This window comes from Nelumbo lutea, chromosome 1 (genome assembly GCF_056320005.1).
Source record: "Nelumbo lutea isolate HS-2025 chromosome 1, American lotus-T2T, whole genome shotgun sequence".
NCBI classification, from domain to species: Eukaryota; Viridiplantae; Streptophyta; class Magnoliopsida; order Proteales; family Nelumbonaceae; genus Nelumbo; species Nelumbo lutea.
The window spans coordinates 216225855-216244233 of NC_142684.1; the positions used below are offsets into that span (position 1 = coordinate 216225855).

Sequence of the window (18379 nt, forward strand, 5' to 3'; positions counted from 1 at the left end):
GAGGATTTTCTTGTAAACCCAATTCTCTAATTTCTTCTTCTCTCCTTCCTGTTCCACTTTTTCCTGTTTTATCAGTTGTTTTAACAAAATATTTCACAACTGTTACTTGTTAGCAAAACAAAGGGGACAAACATGGGGAGGTAAACACTAATTAGGTTGTTTCCTCTGTAGCTACTTGCAAGAATTGATTTTCAGATATACACATCCCAGAAAAAGGTCCTTACCTGAAGTTGCAGAGGTTTACATCAAATCTCTCTTACTGGGAATACCAGAGAGGAGGAAGAGGGGATAAGGCCAAAACTAAAGCATAAACAAGAAAAGGTACCCAAAGAAACCAAAACTCAAATCCTGCTATCTAACTTGGAGGAGTCAAGGAATACATCGTTCAGGTTATCGATAAGATTCAACAAGCAACAATGAAGAAATCCGAATCACACAAACCCTTCTAAAGTCAAAGTTCCCAATCAATACCCAAAGGAGAATATTACTCCACCAGAGATCTTCCAAAAATTTAATTATATTGCCAGAAGGAAAGATAAAGGGCAGCAATGGTGATTGATACCATTAGGGATACATGTATTGAAGGAAGGGGAAATCCATCATATGGATGGTCGAACCATGCTAGATGGTTGGGCAAAATTTCAAAAATTTCTTTTCTCCCTTATGAGAATCGTATTCCCAATTTTAGAAAAATTGCATTTTTCAAGGATCATTTTTGAACCAAACCGGACCAGATCTGAAACCAAAAGAAAGGGGGAGAAGAATACCTGATATGGAATCCACACGTGTAGTTCCCAGAGTAGGTGTTTACACCCAAAGATGGTACCAAAACCCGCTTCCACTGAAGATGGCGCAGCTTAGGATGAAGCAGGTTCAACAATGCAGTCCTTCAGCAATCCAACAACTTGGATCGAGCAAGGGAGTATGAGCACGAAATCCGATATGATTTTCTTGCAGAATCAGAGGTAGGAATTGATCTCTATCAGTCCAAAAGGTGGAGAACGAATTGGGTATATATACTGGAGCAGTTCACCCTCTCCTATTTATAAATCTTAAAGAGCAGCTCTCCTAATCCAATTAAAAGTTTCCTAATCTAAATCTTTATTTGGATCTAGACTGCTTAAGTGGATAAGGCTTACTTCTTATCCCATCTGCTGATCCAAACCCATATCCATACCCAAATTCACCCATGTCACATGATTGCTTAAGCTGCCATGTGACACCCTGATTAATCCAATTAATCTTTGGGCTTTAGGCCCATTAAGCAGGTGGCTCACGTCCCTTATTAATTGCTAGCTAATTTGGCTCTCTTTGTATGGTGTGGGACCCTAACAATGACCTCACAAAAGTCCATGTGGGTTTAGCCTAGCTTCTGTAACAAAGCCTAGCCGAATTCACTGTTGACACAGTGAACCCCTGAGCCCATCACTATGGGCTCTTAATGGGCCCAACATTTACACTAAATGGTCCTTAGGTCCAGTCATCCTATGAAGGCCGAAGGACAATAGACTTAAGTGAGATATAGCCTATCAGGTATAAAAACCCTAAATGGTCTTACACTTAATCTCTCAGCCCTTAATGATCAAACACTGCTCGACAAGAGAGGACCCGTCCCTTGGCTGTAAGGTACAGTGTTGCACTCTCTGCTCAGATGGATCCCGGGAATTAAAACCTTTTACAAACAATTTTCTTAAAACATAATATATATATATCATATAAATATATTTTTTTGCAAAACAAATCTCAAACAAGTTTGAAATCAACTGCCAGTAGTTTTGGTTTCCATCAGAGAGAGTGCAGTCCTGATCATTCACTTTGTCCGACAAAGGGGCTGATCTTGTCACTATGTTCACCCACTCATGTGAATTCTCAGACTGCCCCAACATACCCAAGTTTTGACCCCCTCTAAGGATCTCACTGATTGGCATATTAAAGACAACCCAATTTGACACTTAGTGTAGTACTATAATCGAGTCTAGGGGTTAGGTGTAACTTTCCAGTTTTGCCCACCAATCTCCAAGGTCCATGGCATAACTGGAAAATGGTCCGGGTTCATTGTTTCAAACAAACACACACTACATGTGCTTTGGGTCTAACCCTAGCAGCTGAGACAAGCTACCCCAACCTACTTGGTAGCACATTAGTGTTAGCCTTGGCAGGATAAACTTCCCCAAGTCTATCCAATGGCTGAGAACATTCTAAACTAACACGAGTCTCATAAGTGTCCAGTTTAAGGGTAATTACACAGAAACACACCATATATAACATGAATCAATTATGTACTTTTATTCATTTACAATAATTGTTTATGTACATCAATTTGATTGGAGCTAAGGGCATATACTGTCTAACAACTCCCACTTGCACTTAGGTCCAATCGGGTACAAACCGGAGTCTCATACTGTCCACGTGTTTCTCTAACACTTTCTGTGTCTGTGGCTTTGTCAACGGGTCTACTACATTTTCCGCTGATGCTACATTCTAAATTTGGACGCCCCCTCTACCAACAATCTCCTGTAATACATGATACTTCATCTCGATGTGCTTTGACTTCGAGTGGGCTCTGGGTTCCTTAGTTTGAGCAATGGCTCCAGTGTTGTCACACAACAGTGGAATGGGTGATGTGCTGGATGGAACTACTCCTAATTCGTTAATGAATTTCTTCATCCATACCGCTTCTTTGGTAGCTCCACTTGTGGCAATGTAATCGGCCTACTGTGGACCCTTGTTTGCTACTTCTCTAGCTAACTGAACAGGACCCCATCGTGAAGATGTAACCAGATGTGGATTTTCTATCATCTGGGTCTGATTGGAAGTCAGCATTAGTATACCTAAGGATCTGTAGTGAACTACCATCGAATACCAGACAAACTCTTTTGTCCTCCGAAGGTATTTGAGTATGTTCTTTACAACAATTCAATGCTTCTGTCATGGGTTTGATTGATATCTACTTACTACACTCACAGCATGAGCAATGTCTGGCTGAGTGCACATGGCATAGACGATGCTCCCTACGACAGAGGCACAGGGAACCTCTCTCATGCCCTCAATCTCCTTGGGAGTCTTGGGAGACATACCCTTGGAGAAAGTGAGTCCGTGTCTGAAAGGGACAAATCCCTTATTGGAGTTCTCCATGTTGTATTTGTTGACAATCTTGTCAATGTAAGTAGAATGGGATAATCCTTTTATCATTTTTGATCTATCTCTATAGAGTCGAAGTCCTAAGATGTAGGAGGCTTCTCCGAGATCTTTCATGAAGAATTGCTGCGAAAGTCATACCTTCACCGTAGTCAACATTCGAACATCATTCCCAATGAGTAGAATGTCGTCTACATGCAGAACCAAGAATGTAACCTTATCTTCCACTGATTTCCTGTAAACATAGGGCTCATCTGGATTCTACTCAAAGTCAAACTGTTTGACGGTAGAGTCAAATCGGATGTTCCAACTTCTTGAAGCTTGCTTAAGTCCATAGATGGATTGGTTAAGTTTACACACCATGTGTTCCTGACCTACAACAATGAAACCTTGTAGTTTCTGGATATAGATATTTTCAGTAAGATTTCCATTAAGGAACGCGGTTTTGACATCCATTTGCCAAATCTCAATAGTCATAGTGTGCTACTACAGCTAACAGGATCCGTATGGATTTAAGCATGGCCACTGGTGAAAAGGTTTTCTCATAATTGGTTCCCTCTTTCCGAGTATACCCCTTTGCTACAAGATGAGCTTTATAGGTCTCAACCTTCCCGTTGGGGCCCTTCTTCCTCTTGTAGATCCATTTGCAACCAATTGCTTTCACCCCAGGGGGTAGGTCTACAAGGGTCCAGACTCTATTGGTTTTCATTGAGTCCATCTCGTTTCTCATGGCATCTACCAACTTCAAGGAATCTATGTCCAACATAGCTTTCGTATAAGTCAGTGAATCTTTCTCACTGATCGTGGCTTCCATCAAGTAATTTTCTTGATCATAGTTGTAATGAACTGGAGGTTTAGAAACCCGGGTAGATCTTCTCGGTTGGGTATATCTGGAACTTGTGGGACATCTCCCACTATTCCTGGGCTCTCATCATCAAGAACAATTTCCTGACGATGATTGTTTAGGATGTAATCTTCTTCCAAGAAGTAGGCATTTCGACTACAAAACACTTTTTGTTTTCTTTGGTCATAGAATAGGTATTCTATAGAGCTTTTGGGGTAGCCTACAAATAGGCAACGACTGGTCTTGGATTCCGATATGTCAGCATTTGTTCTTTTAACATGTGCCGGACAACCACAAATCTTTAAGTGTCTTACACTTGGTTTCTTACTGGTCTATAGCTCATAGGGAGTCTTAGGAACGGATTTGGTTGGAACCCGGTTTAGCATGTATATTGCAGTCTCCAATGTGCATCCCCAAAAGGATATAGGTAATTCTGAGTGAATGAAGAGTGACCGGACCATATCTAATAGAGTCCAGTTTCTCCTCTTCGATACACTGTTTACTTGTGGTGTAGCAGGAACTGTGATACAATCCCATTGTCCTTTAAGTAGTCCCTGAATTTGTTGGAGAAATATTCGCCTCCTTGATCTGATCGAAGGGCTTTAATTTGCCTCCCCAACTGTTTCTCAACTTCTTGTTTGAATTTTTTGAACTTTTCAAAGGATTCGGATTTATGTCTCATTAAGTACACGTAACCATACCGAGAGTAATCATCGGTAAAGGTTATAAAATAAACATGCTGGTTGCGTGTCCCAACATTCATGGAACCACATACATCAGTATGTATCAGGTCAAATGTGCCTGTAGATCTTTTAGGCTTTCCTGCAAATGGCCATTTCGTCATCTTACCTTGAAGGCAAGGTTCACAAGTTGGAAGATCTTCAACAGTTAGAAAATCCAAAAGACCATCTTTTACCAACCTTGTGATACGATCTATATTAATGTGGCCAAGTCGTTAATGCCATAGGTACGTGGGATTAACCGTATCACACGATCTTTTCTTGGGATAATTTCTGACGTAGTTTCGTTTATGTTTGTTTCCAGAAAAGGATGGAGGACATAGAGACCGTTCTCAAGTTCTCCGTGTGTAAGGAATTTGTTATTCAATTTAATAGTAATCGTATCACTAAATAAAATAGAATAACCATCCTTGCACAATTTTGAAACAGAAATTAAATTTCTTCTCAAAGTGGGTACATAAAGACAATCTTTAAGTTTAATAATTCATTCTCTGAAAACTAGATCTACAGTTCCTATGGCTGTAGCTGCAATTGTTGCAAAAGTCCCCAAATAAAGAGTCACCTCATTGTCACTTAGCCTTTTGCTTTCTTTGAACCCCTGCAATGTGTTACATGCATGAGTAGAAGCCCCGAAGTCAATACGCTAGGATGCAGAAGTGACCAACATATTGGTCTCTATGACAAGAGATTCAAAATTACCTTCTTTTTTCTTGGATTCCATATACTGAGGACAGTTCCTCTTCCAGTGTCCGGTTTGTTTGCAAAATTGACACACATGATGCTTTGTCTTTCTTTTGCCTGCTTTCTTTTGAGGCCTCTTCTTGCAATTCCTCTTTCTTTTGCCCGACTTACCACCTTCAACAAGCATGGCTATCGGCTTGTCCTTCTTAATCAGTTCTTCGGCCCTCTACAACATATTGTTGAGTTCTTGAAGGCTAATTTTTAGCTATAGGTCATGATAAACTGATTGAAGGAGGGAGGTAGAGAGTTTAAGATGGCATCAGTTTTAGTGTCTTCATCCAGTTGAGAACCAAGAGCCTCCAGTTCGTTAATAAACCCCATCATTTTCATGCAGTGGTCACGGACTTGTTGGCTCTCGGTTATCTGGGTGGTCATCAACAGCTTGAGGACCTTTTGACGAGCAGAACGATTCTTCTCTTCGTACATAGTCTTTAGACTATCCAAGATATCCTTGGACACTTTGATCTTATCAAACTGTCATTGGATCTGATTGTCCAAAGATGCTATGATGAAGCACCGGGCAAGAGATTTCTCCCATTCCTAATACTCTTTCTTACGCGCCTCAGAAGCCCTGTCACCTGGACGTTTCGGAACAGGATTCTTGGCAACCTTGTCTAATTTCTCGGACGTCAGAACTAGATTAAGGTTACGAAACCAGTCAACATAATTAGATCCCTTAAGTTTATTGTCATCCAACAACTTGGCGAATTGTCCGTTTGCCATTTCTGATAAAAGGCAACACTGATTAGTCCACGACCTAAAATTGATTCATGTTTTACATAGAAAGGTCTTTTATCTATGTTCTATCTCCATTTGTTCATCTCTGAGATTTCCCTCCTATCTCAATGACGGAGACATGACACGTCTCTGGAAATATGGGAAATCACATAGGTGCATGGAGCCAACTGTTTCAGCTAAAAAACCCCACCACTTTCTGTGAAGGATCACATCCACTCACCCAATGAGCTTTCCCTTTGTTGGTTGCAGAAGGAAGAGTCTAGCCTGTGGAAGTTCTTAAACAAAAGGAAGAAAATTAATCAGCTAACTTAGAACATGATTATAAGGGTTCAATGGGCCAAGAGGAGTACTAACACCATGGCTGACACTTTGGCTAAACAGGGGGTGGGAAGAACAAATTTCTTTGGGCTATCTTGTAATATGTGTTTTCAGTTTGGATAGGGAGGGTTAAGACATTTTACCCCTCCATTCTGGTTGTAATTTTCATATCTCTTTTAATAAAATTACTGTTATTTATAAAAAAAAAAGAGCTTTCCCTTTGGCCTCTATTAGACAAGGTTCATTGCCATTTTAGGTTAAACCTTTCTATCTAGTAAGTGCTAACTCGTTATATCATGGACCCCAAGGTACCGTGAAAAGATTCTTTCATTTTAGGATAGGCCTTTCCTACATCGGTCTATGACGCCCTTATCATCTCATGAAGCAATCCAACCGACTGGACCAGCAAGTGGATAGCCCAATTTTATGGTGCATCTCCACCCACCAATTCAGCCCGCCTTCATGCTAATGACGGAAGGCCTTTAGAGAATTCATCATATGATATTCCCTATCACTTGCACTTAAATTAATGTGGAGGGAACAAATTAAAACAGTTCCTAGGTTTGATTTAGGTCATACCAAGTGTCTCCCACTGACTTTCATAAAGTCAGATTCAAATGGGCCCAAAACGAACTAGGGTTTCGTAGGGTTCCTCTTGGGGGAACTGACCAGGGGGCCCATTGAGAGGGGAGATCATCCAATGATCTGTGGGCATCATGGCAATGATGTGCATTCAGCCATGATGTTTGCAGAGAGCCACATACGATTAAACATGGGCCAAGCACTTATGGCCCATGTACGAATCATATTCAGCACATCACATACATTAACATCCACAAATTGATCCAATCAATTAATAAATTGTAAAGATCCTAATTAGTTTAAGTTAACACACAATCAACCCATTAAGCCCATGTATTATCAAATAACATCTAGGTATATGGGCTAAACTGCAAAAAGTAGTTTGGCCCATATAGCAGTTATGTTGAAAATGGCATGATGTTGCTTTAACTTTGCAAAATTAGGTCTTACAAGGGAGGGCCGAATTGTATCATGTGATGGACTATCAAAACCTTGGCCCATAACCGAATTTAAGCCACTTAAAACATGACCCATGGGGCTGAGATTAGACCCCATCGAACCATGGGTTTGGTCCAACTAGTTTGGACCAAACTAGGTCAATTCGGCCTAGGGTTTGGTGTCCAAAACATGTTACAATTTCCAAGATTTTGATCTGAAATTATTAACAGTCGAAATTGACATTCAATCACAGCAAGAAACAAATAACATAGGGCTGCAAGTGTGATGGTCTGAATTTGATCCGGACAAACTGCAAACCTACAAGAAATTGTTAATTAGATTGTAGATTTCTTTTCTGCAAAATTTCTTCTTCTCTGCGTGCTCCAGCAAATCTTCCAATGTAAAAAAAAAAAGAAAAACCTAATTTTCTATTAATTATATCAGAATAAATCCTAATACATTTTGTCTAAAAATAAAAAAAAATATTTACAGACCAAAATTGAATAAATAAATTGCAGGGTGCGCAAATCTTGGCGCCAATAAAGAATTCGATTTTCATCACACCAACAACCCAAAAATTCAAGAAACAATAATAGAACAATTCTAAATATATTGCAGGATATTATAAAATTAATTTTAGATCAAATCGCTTAAAACTAAGAACCATTCTACCGATTTCGATCTGCTTCTAATTTGATCTAAATTTGGTTCAAGATTGAACTTGGCTCTGATACCATTGAAGAAAGGGGAAATCCATCATATGGATGGCCGAACCATGCTAGATGGCTGGGTAAAATTCCAAAAATTTATTTTCTCCCTTCCAGGAATCGTATTCCCAGTTTTAGAAAATTTGCATTTTCAAGGATCGTTTTTGAACCAAACCGGACCAGATCTGAAACCAAAAGAAATGGAGAAGAATACCTGATATGGAATCCACACGTGTAGTTCCCAAAGTAGGTGTTCACGCCCAAAGAGGGTACCAAAACCTGCTTCCACTGAAGATGGCGGAGCTTAGGATGAAGCAGGTTCAGCAATGCAGTCCTTCAACAAGAACTGCAATCCAACAGCTTGGATCGAGCAAGGGAGTATGAGCACGAAATCCGATATGATTTTCTTGCAGAATCAGAGATAGGAATTGATCTCTATCAATCCAAAAGGTGGAGAACGAATTGGGTATGTATGGCGGCAAGAGCAGAAGGAGAGAGGGAGAACTGAGAGCAGTGATGTGTGTATACTGGAGCAGTTCACCCTCTCCTGTTTATAAATCTTAAAGAGCAGCTCTCCTAATCCAATTAGAAGTTTCCTAATCTAAATCTTTATTTGGATCTAGACTGTTTAAGTGGATAAGGCTCATCTTCTTATCCCATCTGCTGATCCAAACCCATATCCATACCCAAATTCGCTCATGTCACATGATTGCTTAAGTTGTCATGTGACACCCTAATTAATCCAATTAATCATTGGGCTTTAGGCCCATTAAGTAGGTGGTTCACGTCCCTTATTAATTGCTAGCTAATTTGGCTCTCTTTGTATGGTGTGGGACCCTAACAATGACCTCACAAAAGTCCATGTGGGTTCAGCCTAGCTTCTGTAACAAAGCCTAGCCGAATTCACTGTTGACATAGTGAATCCCTGAGCCCATCACTATGGGCTCTTAATGGGCCCAACATTTACACTAAATGGTCCTTAGGTCCAGCCATCCTATGAAGGCCGAAGGACAATGGACTTAAGTGAGATATAGCCTATCAGGTATAAAAACCCTAAATGGTCTTACACTTAACCTCCCAGCCCTTAATGATCAAACACTGCTCGACAAGAGAGGACCCGTCCCTTGGCTGCAAGGTACAGTGTTGCACTCTCTGCTCAGATGGATCCCGCGAATTAAAACATTTTGCAAACAGTTTTCTTAAAACATAATAATAATATATATATATATATATTCATATAAATATATTTTTTGCAAAACAAATCTCAAACAAGTTTGAAATCAACTGCCAGTAGTTTTGGTTTCCATCAGAGAGAGTGCAGTCCTGATCATTCACTTTGTCTGACAAAGGGGCTGATCTTGTCACTATGTTCACCCACTCGAGTGAATTCTCAGACTGCCCCAGCATACCCAGGTTTTGACCCCCTTTAAGGATCTCACTGATCGACATATTAAAGACAACCCAATTCGACACCTAGTGTAGTATCATAATCGAGTCTAGGGGTTAGGTGTAACTTTCCAGTTTTGCCCACCAATCTCCAAGGTCCATGGCATAACTGGAAAATGGTCCGGGTTCATTGTTTCAAACAAACACACACTACATGTGCTTCGGGTCTAACCCTGGCAGCTGAGACAAGCTACCCCAACCTACTTGGTAGCACATTAGTGTTAGCCTTGGCAGGATAAACTTCCCCAAGTCTATCCAATGGCTGAGAACATTCTAAACTAACACGAGTCTCATAAGTGTCCAGTTTAAGGGTAATTACACAGAAACACACCATATATAACATGAATCAATTATGTACTTTTATTCATTTACAATAAATGTTTATGTACATCAATCTGATTAGAGTTAAGGGCATACACTGTGTAACATGTATATGAAGGGATAGTAGCCAGGGTAAAAACTTAGAAAGGGAAGATGATAGAATTTCCAATAATGATGGGTTTATAACAAGGGTCAGCAATTGGTCCATGTATTTTTGCATTAATTATGGGTAAAGTAACCAAAGATTTACAGGAGGGAGTCCCTTGGTGTATGTTGTTTGTTGATGATATAGTTTTAATTGATAAAGAATAAAATTGCTGAATGTAAAGCTAGGGCAGTGAGAGCTGCTTTAGATTCGGAAGATTCAAGGATAAGTTGGACTAACACAGAACAAAATGTATGAAAGTTATAGTAAAAAATATAAAAAATAGTGGTGGTGCAATTAAGGTTGATGATCAGGAGACACCTCAACTAACCACTGTCCATACCTTTGGTCAGTCATCTATAACGAGGGAGAATACCTTTGATCAGTCAGTCCAGCTCCCACCAAACCATCTTTCAACCTTGAGAATACCTTCGTAACATGAACCACATTGAGCTTGTTTGAAACTCTGGTCTTCTTTGGGATCTCTGAAGCCTCACCACTTCGAGCCATACTCTTCTCCTTGCCCCTGCGACCCAAGTCCATTCCCAGTCTTCCAACAACCACTTTGGTACCCCATAATCAGCATCGTTCCTAATCAATGTGTCTTGGAAATTTAAATCAATCCCCTTCTCGCCCTCAACTTCTGATAAGCCACTTCCTACCTCATTGTTGCTTCCTTCCTCCCCTTCCTTGGTTTTGTTGTTCGACCCTTCTTTCACCTTCTCTACTCTACCCTCACTCACTTCCTTTACTACCAACTCCCTCTTCGAGACTTCCTCCTGACTCAGCTCTGAGCAAGAAGATGAAGAATGCGGTTCTTGCATACCTGGGCTGGGTTTGAATGTTTAAAACTTCTCTATTGCTTGATTGATGTTGTGAAGGACATCATTGTACCTCCTAATTTGCACTCCTAATTCTGGGTGGTAGAAAGATTTTGTCAATGAATACAATCTGTTTGTTATTGATTAAAAAGAGAGATATTGCTTTTGGACTCCATCCAAAGTTTGCCTTTCTGAATTTTCCTACCCTTACTCTCCCCCATAAGGCTTGTTGCTCCCACCCAATCTTCATAATTATTTCCCTAGAAGGGCATTCCTAATTGTGGTTTCTTCCTAATTAAGCTTCCTTCTGAATGTGCCATCTGGTGATTATAAGATTTGACATGTAGATTCTAGAATTTCAGATTTTGAAAAATGGAGGCACGTGCATGAGTTAATTACTAGGTCTTTTGGCTATTACTTTGCATAGAAAGACTGTTGAGTACTACTGGGTGTCATCACTAATGGCTTCTATGGTATTTCTTTGTCTATGCAGAGAGGATGACTGGTGCATTCAAGGAAAGAATAATACTCTTTCTTTTCCATCATATTACATTGATGAAAATGTAATTGTCCTCTCTGTGTCGGTCTCCTGATGATTTTGTTGCTATTTATAGTTAAAGGTTTTCTTTTTTTTTTTTTTTTTTGATGAATGAGTTAAAGGTTTTCTTTTCATCTCATTCTTGTATGGTTTCTCATTTTTTTAGGCAGTTACCTGTTTGGACGGAGATAGTTGCAAAATACGAAGTGGTCTGGCAACAATTAAGGAGGATTCAAATCTTGATACATCAATTGCTTGTGATTCATGTGATATATGGTAAATGCATTTCTTCTACTAGCAAAGGCCTACTCTGTATGGACATACTAATACCATTAGTTGCCTGATCAAAATAACAAAAATCAATACCATTAGTTTAGAATGGATAGCGGTGCATTCAGATTAGATTTTTATATCATGCAATCTTGTTACTTTACCTACATTAGCTTCTCTAGTACAACATAATTGCTTTTAGCTATTCTAATCAATTGCATGAAGTTTCAAAGAATCCAAAGAATTGAGAATGTACAATGTTGTCATCGTATTTAAGTTTGTTTTACTTGACCATTCATTTGCCCTATAGGAATTTAGTATCATTGCTTGCTTTGACCATTCTGATGCAGCTCATTGAAGGTGTCAGAGATTTTATGCCAATTTATGAAATATGTGCTATTTAAATACTGTATTTTGGAGTTTCACAGAATCTAGAGATGAAGGGGTGAAATCATTAGACCTATGCCAAGCTCATTTAACTCATTTATCTACTGAGCTGAAAATAATTTTTGTGCTATGGATATGATGGTTGAGCAGTGTTGGCGGTACACTGTTTTCTAGTACAATGTTCTAAATGTGAGGTAATGATGCTCTTGTTTTTGGTAAAAGGAAAAAAAAAATTGTGCCACTACCATTTCTCATAATGATGAAGTCAGAGATTCTTTGTGAGAATATAATTATCCACAATTGTTAGAAGCAATGCTCAGAGAACAGGACCGTGCACAGAACTAAGGGAGAGGCACATATGTTTTGAAATTTCAATTATTTAATAGCCAGGGTGGTTTCATGAAATCAGAACCGGTTCACCAATTTTCTGGTTAAACTGGCCGGTCATCTGTTTTCACCAGGTTTTTAGCAATTCTGGTTCTTGGGGTGTGACCAAACCGACCAGGGCCCCGAGTCACGGTTAAATCAGTCCAACTGGCCAGTCCGATCTGGTTTCCTAAACATTGGTCAGAACCAAGTTGGAGAGGGTCAAGTCATACCAAGTTGCAGAGGATTAGCAAAGAAGAATTTGACTAATTAAGTCAAACCATCTACTGTACTATTAAGAGGAAGTGCTCTGTTACAAGTTGAAGGAGCTAGAAGAGATATGCAGACCAAAAGGAATATGGTTTGAAGTAATGAGAAATGATTTAAGGGCCCATAATTTAATAATAGATACGACACTTGATGGTATGGAATGGCAGAACCAGATTCATGTAGCTGACCCCATATAGTTGGGCGTTGGGACATGGCTTAGATGATGATGATGGCAGAACCAGATTCATGGTTGAGGGGTGATCCTCAAATTGTTGATTCATGTTGGTTGAGGGGTGAAATAATGGCTTATCTGTGATAATCATCAAATTAAATGAACTTTATATGATTTCTAGTATTTTTTAATCCAAAAGGTTTTGGAATTCTCTCTTAAGTCTTTGTTTATGAATGGTTTCAGACTTTCAGTTTATGGCCCTCTCATGTACTATCTGTTTTATCTCCCATCATTTTTTCTCTGCAGAACTTTCCTTCATTCCATGTAATGGGAATTTATTTTAGCATGTAAAGAATCTTTGATGGATCATAAATAGTGAAGGTGGAAGATACTCATAACTTTTGACCAAGTGGCTTGTTTATGTTGGATTCCTTTTATGAGTTCAGAACATATACACCTTGTATAAGTGAAGAAAGAAGAAGGAATACATCCTATTGATAGAAGATTGGCAGAGGAATACTAAGTAATTAACTTCAGGATTAGTAATTTTCAATTGTTAGCATAGTTATCAAATTTTCTGTATAATTATCAATCGATGATTATTATCTAAAATTTGATTTATTACCCATGTATTGTTATTTATGCTTCATTGGTATGTAGATGCTTAATTATGTATGGACCCTTCAGATGCAGAAAGAGTTACAGGAAACTACATAATGAAATCATATTCGTATCTGTAATTTCTACGTGCAGTTGTATCTATTGAATGCATCCATTAAATTGTTTCGATCCATCATATTAGTTTTCTAATGATAACAAGCCCCAAATTGTGATGAGACAGGTACCATGCTTTTTGTGTGGGTTTTGTTCCAGAAGGTGTATCTGAGAGTTCATGGTTATGCCCAAGGTAATTCAGAATCAGAACCAATATATTTTTTCTTGTCAGACAACTTCTCTTAGTGTACTTTGTACTTGTGAATTTATCCCTTTCATATTTAGATTCTGGAATGTTATTAAAGTAAAATAAAGGGATAATGGATTTAACATTAATTCCTAATTCTGGTCTACCCTTAGATTAAGGGGTTCAGCAACATTCCCCTTCCTTGGAATCTGGATGAGATCAATGGTCATGTTATAAATCTTTATCTCAATGTAAAGAAGCGTCCATAATATTAATAATAAAAAAGGAAAGGAAAAGAAAAAAAGAAAAAAATAACAATAGGATAATCTAGTAAAATAATTACTAATCTATACTACTTTAAAAAGTACAAATAGCCTCAAGAATATTTCTGGAATTTTTTGAAGACAAAACTTACCTCTCTATATTTAATTTTATTGATAAAAAATGAAGGCAAATAGGGTAGTTGGTTATTGATATTAAATGAGTTGAAAAGAGGTAATTTTAAGATTTTCAATGCATTCAATTCTCTCTCATTAAATCCAATATTTAAGGTATTATTTTGCATTCACCTTCATTGAATCATATATTTAAGGCTTTTTTGTTTTTTTCTCATCATTAAATTCTATAATTAAATCTATACATAATAAATTAATAATTTCACTAACATAAAAGCTTATACGTTTAATATCTACCTGGAAAAAAATAGTGTTTTCATTTAGGTGGTGGTAAGAAATTAAACAATTTGGGTCAAATGGGCCAATCCATGTTGCCACAATTAAATAATAAAATTCAGAAATATGTAAAATATAAAAAAATATAGAATTTAAAAAAAATGGAACGTTTTTAACATTATATATTTGACATATTAAACAATAATAGGTATGATAAACAGTGTTTTAAAAATTGACCCGGAGATCGACTTGCTTTTGCCTTCAGGTCACAGGTCACCGGTTCGACTATCAAGGTCAAACCGTTCTGCGCCAACACTATGTGTGGGTGGGTAAAAAGTATATATTTTATCAATAAATAGTATAATTATATTGTACATATATTACATATAATATATGCATTATGCTACATTTATTTAGTTTTTTAATTTAGATTTTATTTTATTTATTTATAAAAAATATTAAAATTGCAATTTGGGGCAAGAAAATGGGTTTTCTCGTGAAAATAGCAAGGCAAGGCGCCTAAGACCCTTGGGACGTATAGATCTTGAAAAGTTACTCAAAATAAAAAAGAAAAAAGATAACCCCAATCAGACATCAATGTGCAAAGTTATGGCTTCCAAAAGTTTGCATATAATTAAGTGCACAACTTGCAATCCGGTTACTGGGTCGAATAGGGCAATGGTTGAACCGCCCGGGTTAGACGGTTTTTAACTGGGGAGTTTCAATAGAACTAAACCCAGGATCAAGGCAGCTAGGTCAACAATAGGTTGAAAGCATTGATGATAAATAAGAAATATTTTTTATTAATGATGTAAATGGAATGTAAAATTTATTTAAAACCAATTGGAAGTAAAACTATTTTCCTATTATCTCTCATTAAATCTCATATCTAAGGTATATTCTCTTATTAAATCCTATATTTAAGATATATTTTTCTCATTTTTAAATTCTACTAATTAAATCCACAACATTAATTTTAATAGTATAAAAATAAATATTTTGAAAAATAATTTGAAAACAAAATCATTTTCTTCCCTCTTGGTGGTGGGTAAGCAATTCAACCATTTGGGGTCAAATGCATTAATAAATAATGCCATAATTAAATAATAAAAAATAAAATATATAAAATATATAATACAAAAAAATTAAAAAGAATTGGGCATGTCACTAATGTTGTATATTCATTATACTGAACAAAAATAAGTATGAAATGTAAGAAGTATTTTTTATAAATGATGAAAATGGAATGCTAAAATTAAAATCATCCTAGAAATGAAATGATGTCATAGTCAAATAATAAAATATTTAAAAATAGAAAATACAATGCATCACAAGAATAAATGTTGTACATAAAGATATAATTTTATATACTTATAAAAAATAAAATGTTGGGTACATCTATAATATTATACATTTATTATATTGAACAAAAATAAATATTATACATAAGATATAATTTTGTCAATAATGGAAATGTAATACAAAATTTAATGTCAACCTAGAAACCAAACTTTTTCTTTGGGTCGTGGGTTAGTGGTTTATGTCAAATGGATTAATTGATGATATGATAGTTAAATAATAAATATTTAAAATGTAATAAAAAGGTACAAGTAATGAAAAGAATATAAAAAATTATATATTAATTATGTCAAACAAAATTAAGTGTGATAAGTAAATATTATTTATATAATGTAGATGAAATATATAATTTAAAACTGATCCGAAAGCAAAGATATTTTCTTATTTAAATGATGGGTCAATGATCCAACTTTTCAAAGAAATTCATGATGTCATAATTGAATAATAAATATTTTAAAAAAATATCGAACACAAAAATACAAAAGTATAGAATTTTTTCAAAGACATTTCGGAGCATTTCTAATGTTACATAATCATCATATTAAATAAAAATAATTGTTAAAATAAAAATTATTTTATTTAAGACAGAAATGGAACACAAAATTTAGTAATTATTGTAATTTAAAATATTTGCATGTGCACATTTAGTACAAGTATTTAAGTTTATTTTTAGTCATATTGTTACTTTTGTTAATTTTCAATTTATATCTTAACTATGATATATCTAAAGTTCAAGTAATTAATATGAAAAAAAAAATCATATAGTTACTAGTCATCCAAAGTATACTGTAAGGTAATTAGGGAAGAATGGTGGCAACTAAGGAAAAATAAGTCTTTACTTGGGTCCCATTCATCTGATACAGCTAGACTGATTGCTTGGTTATGTATTTATTTTACTTTAAGGACCTTGTATGTAGGATCTATGGTATGGGTTTCTCTCAAATTTCCCCCTTATCCTTGCATGCATGTGAGCTGTGTAGTGTTGGCAGGATTTCCCATTTTCTTAAAGAATACCCCTGGTGTCATTTTGTTAACCATCTGTTATTATTATTTTTTGGTTTACATAGGTGTGTAATTGATGAAGTGCCAAAAAAATCAGATGTGATTTCAGTACAAAGACCAAACAACCAATGTGATCCAGATATAGTTCAAGAACATCCTGTTGATGCTATGTTTTCTGGAAAGGTATCAGTCTCGGTTGCTGATACTGGAGAGACAGCTGTTGTGGTCTCAATGGTTGGAGAAATGCAGTTGGATGGAGGATCAAGTGAGGACTTTCTGTCACTCCTAGAAATCAACAAGGACCCAAAGATAGAAACATTGTTAATTAATTCCAATGCAAGTAGTCCCAACCTGGAAGCACAATTAAAGGAGAGTACTAGTATTCAAACAAATGTTGGGGCAGAGGAAACATCGTTAGTGTTATCATTAACACAGAACCCATCCTTCACTTTATCTGACAACTCTTCTGTTCTTAGTCAGTTTGATACAAAAAATGTTGATAATGAGATTTGTGAACCAAACGGTCACAGTGAGTGTGAAACTTCTTCGCATCTCCTCTATGCTAAATCCTTTTTTAAGATTGAACCATCTGGAACTGAATCTGATATTGATCTTCATCTTGGCTTATCTTTTGGATCTTCTTTGTCAGGTAATCATCCATCATAAGATTTATCAAAAAAAAAATCCATTATAAGATTGTATCTTCTATCCTAATTTTAATCCAGTGGTTTACGGTGTGCATCTGAATTCTTTATATGTTTGACATATTCTACTTCTCTATTGAAATTTTGAATGATTCTAGTTGACAAGGTGGATGATGCAAATATAGTTGCTGGGGATGTACAGCAGCACAATTCTTTAGAAGAATCCTCTTTGTCAGGTATAGGAGTATTGTGTGGCTTCTACTTTTCTTTCTATGCTGAAAGGACTATTACCCAATGCCTGTCTCAGCTACCCAGGGCATTGGGAGGGATAGGCTGGATACATGAAACCTATCTTTTAAAACCACAACTAGATCAGCCACTGGATGTCAATTCACTAACCAGAGTTTCTAAACAGTTTTTTTATCTCAGATCCAGATATGCATACAAAACTTTGAATTTGCTGGTTGAAAACTGTCCAGATTAGTCATAGGGACAATTTAAACCTTAGCCAGGACTTGATATATGATGTTTACTTGAGCTCAATAACTTGTCTTGATTGACTTGGTAAACCTGCAAGTTGACCCAATTGGCTTGTCTTACTGATACCATCCACATTTTAAAACATTTTGTTCAACTTGTAATACTACTTTTCTTACATTAGCTCATTCACCTCTTTGCTGCAATTTTTCAGTTGACAGGGTGGATGTGGATCCTAATGATAATGTGGGTGTTGATGGAGTAACTAGCTTGAAGAGAAAATTTACAAGTTCCAGGTCACTAGTCATTAAAAGAGCTTTACTTTTTTCTTGTTAAACAACTT

At 36.7% G+C, this 18379-nt stretch overlaps 1 protein-coding gene across 6 annotated transcripts in view; it reads left to right on the forward strand.

The window, feature by feature from the left end:
- Positions 1–18379, forward strand: part of LOC148880968 (RING/U-box protein) — a 39492-nt gene that overhangs the window by 8419 nt on the left and 12694 nt on the right. For 4 of the 6 annotated variants that reach the window (XM_088963118.1, XM_088963119.1, XM_088963120.1 and 1 more), the window contains exons 6-11: positions 11473–11542; positions 11684–11793; positions 13824–13889; positions 16981–17564; positions 17718–17795; positions 18251–18332. In XM_088963118.1, the coding sequence (XP_088819244.1) occupies positions 11473–11542; positions 11684–11793; positions 13824–13889; positions 16981–17564; positions 17718–17795; positions 18251–18332 (990 nt within the window). The remainder of the gene's footprint in view (positions 1–11472; positions 11543–11683; positions 11794–13823; positions 13890–16980; positions 17565–17717; positions 17796–18250; positions 18333–18379) is intronic. The other 2 variants (XM_088963122.1, XM_088963123.1) reach the window with 1 other exon arrangement.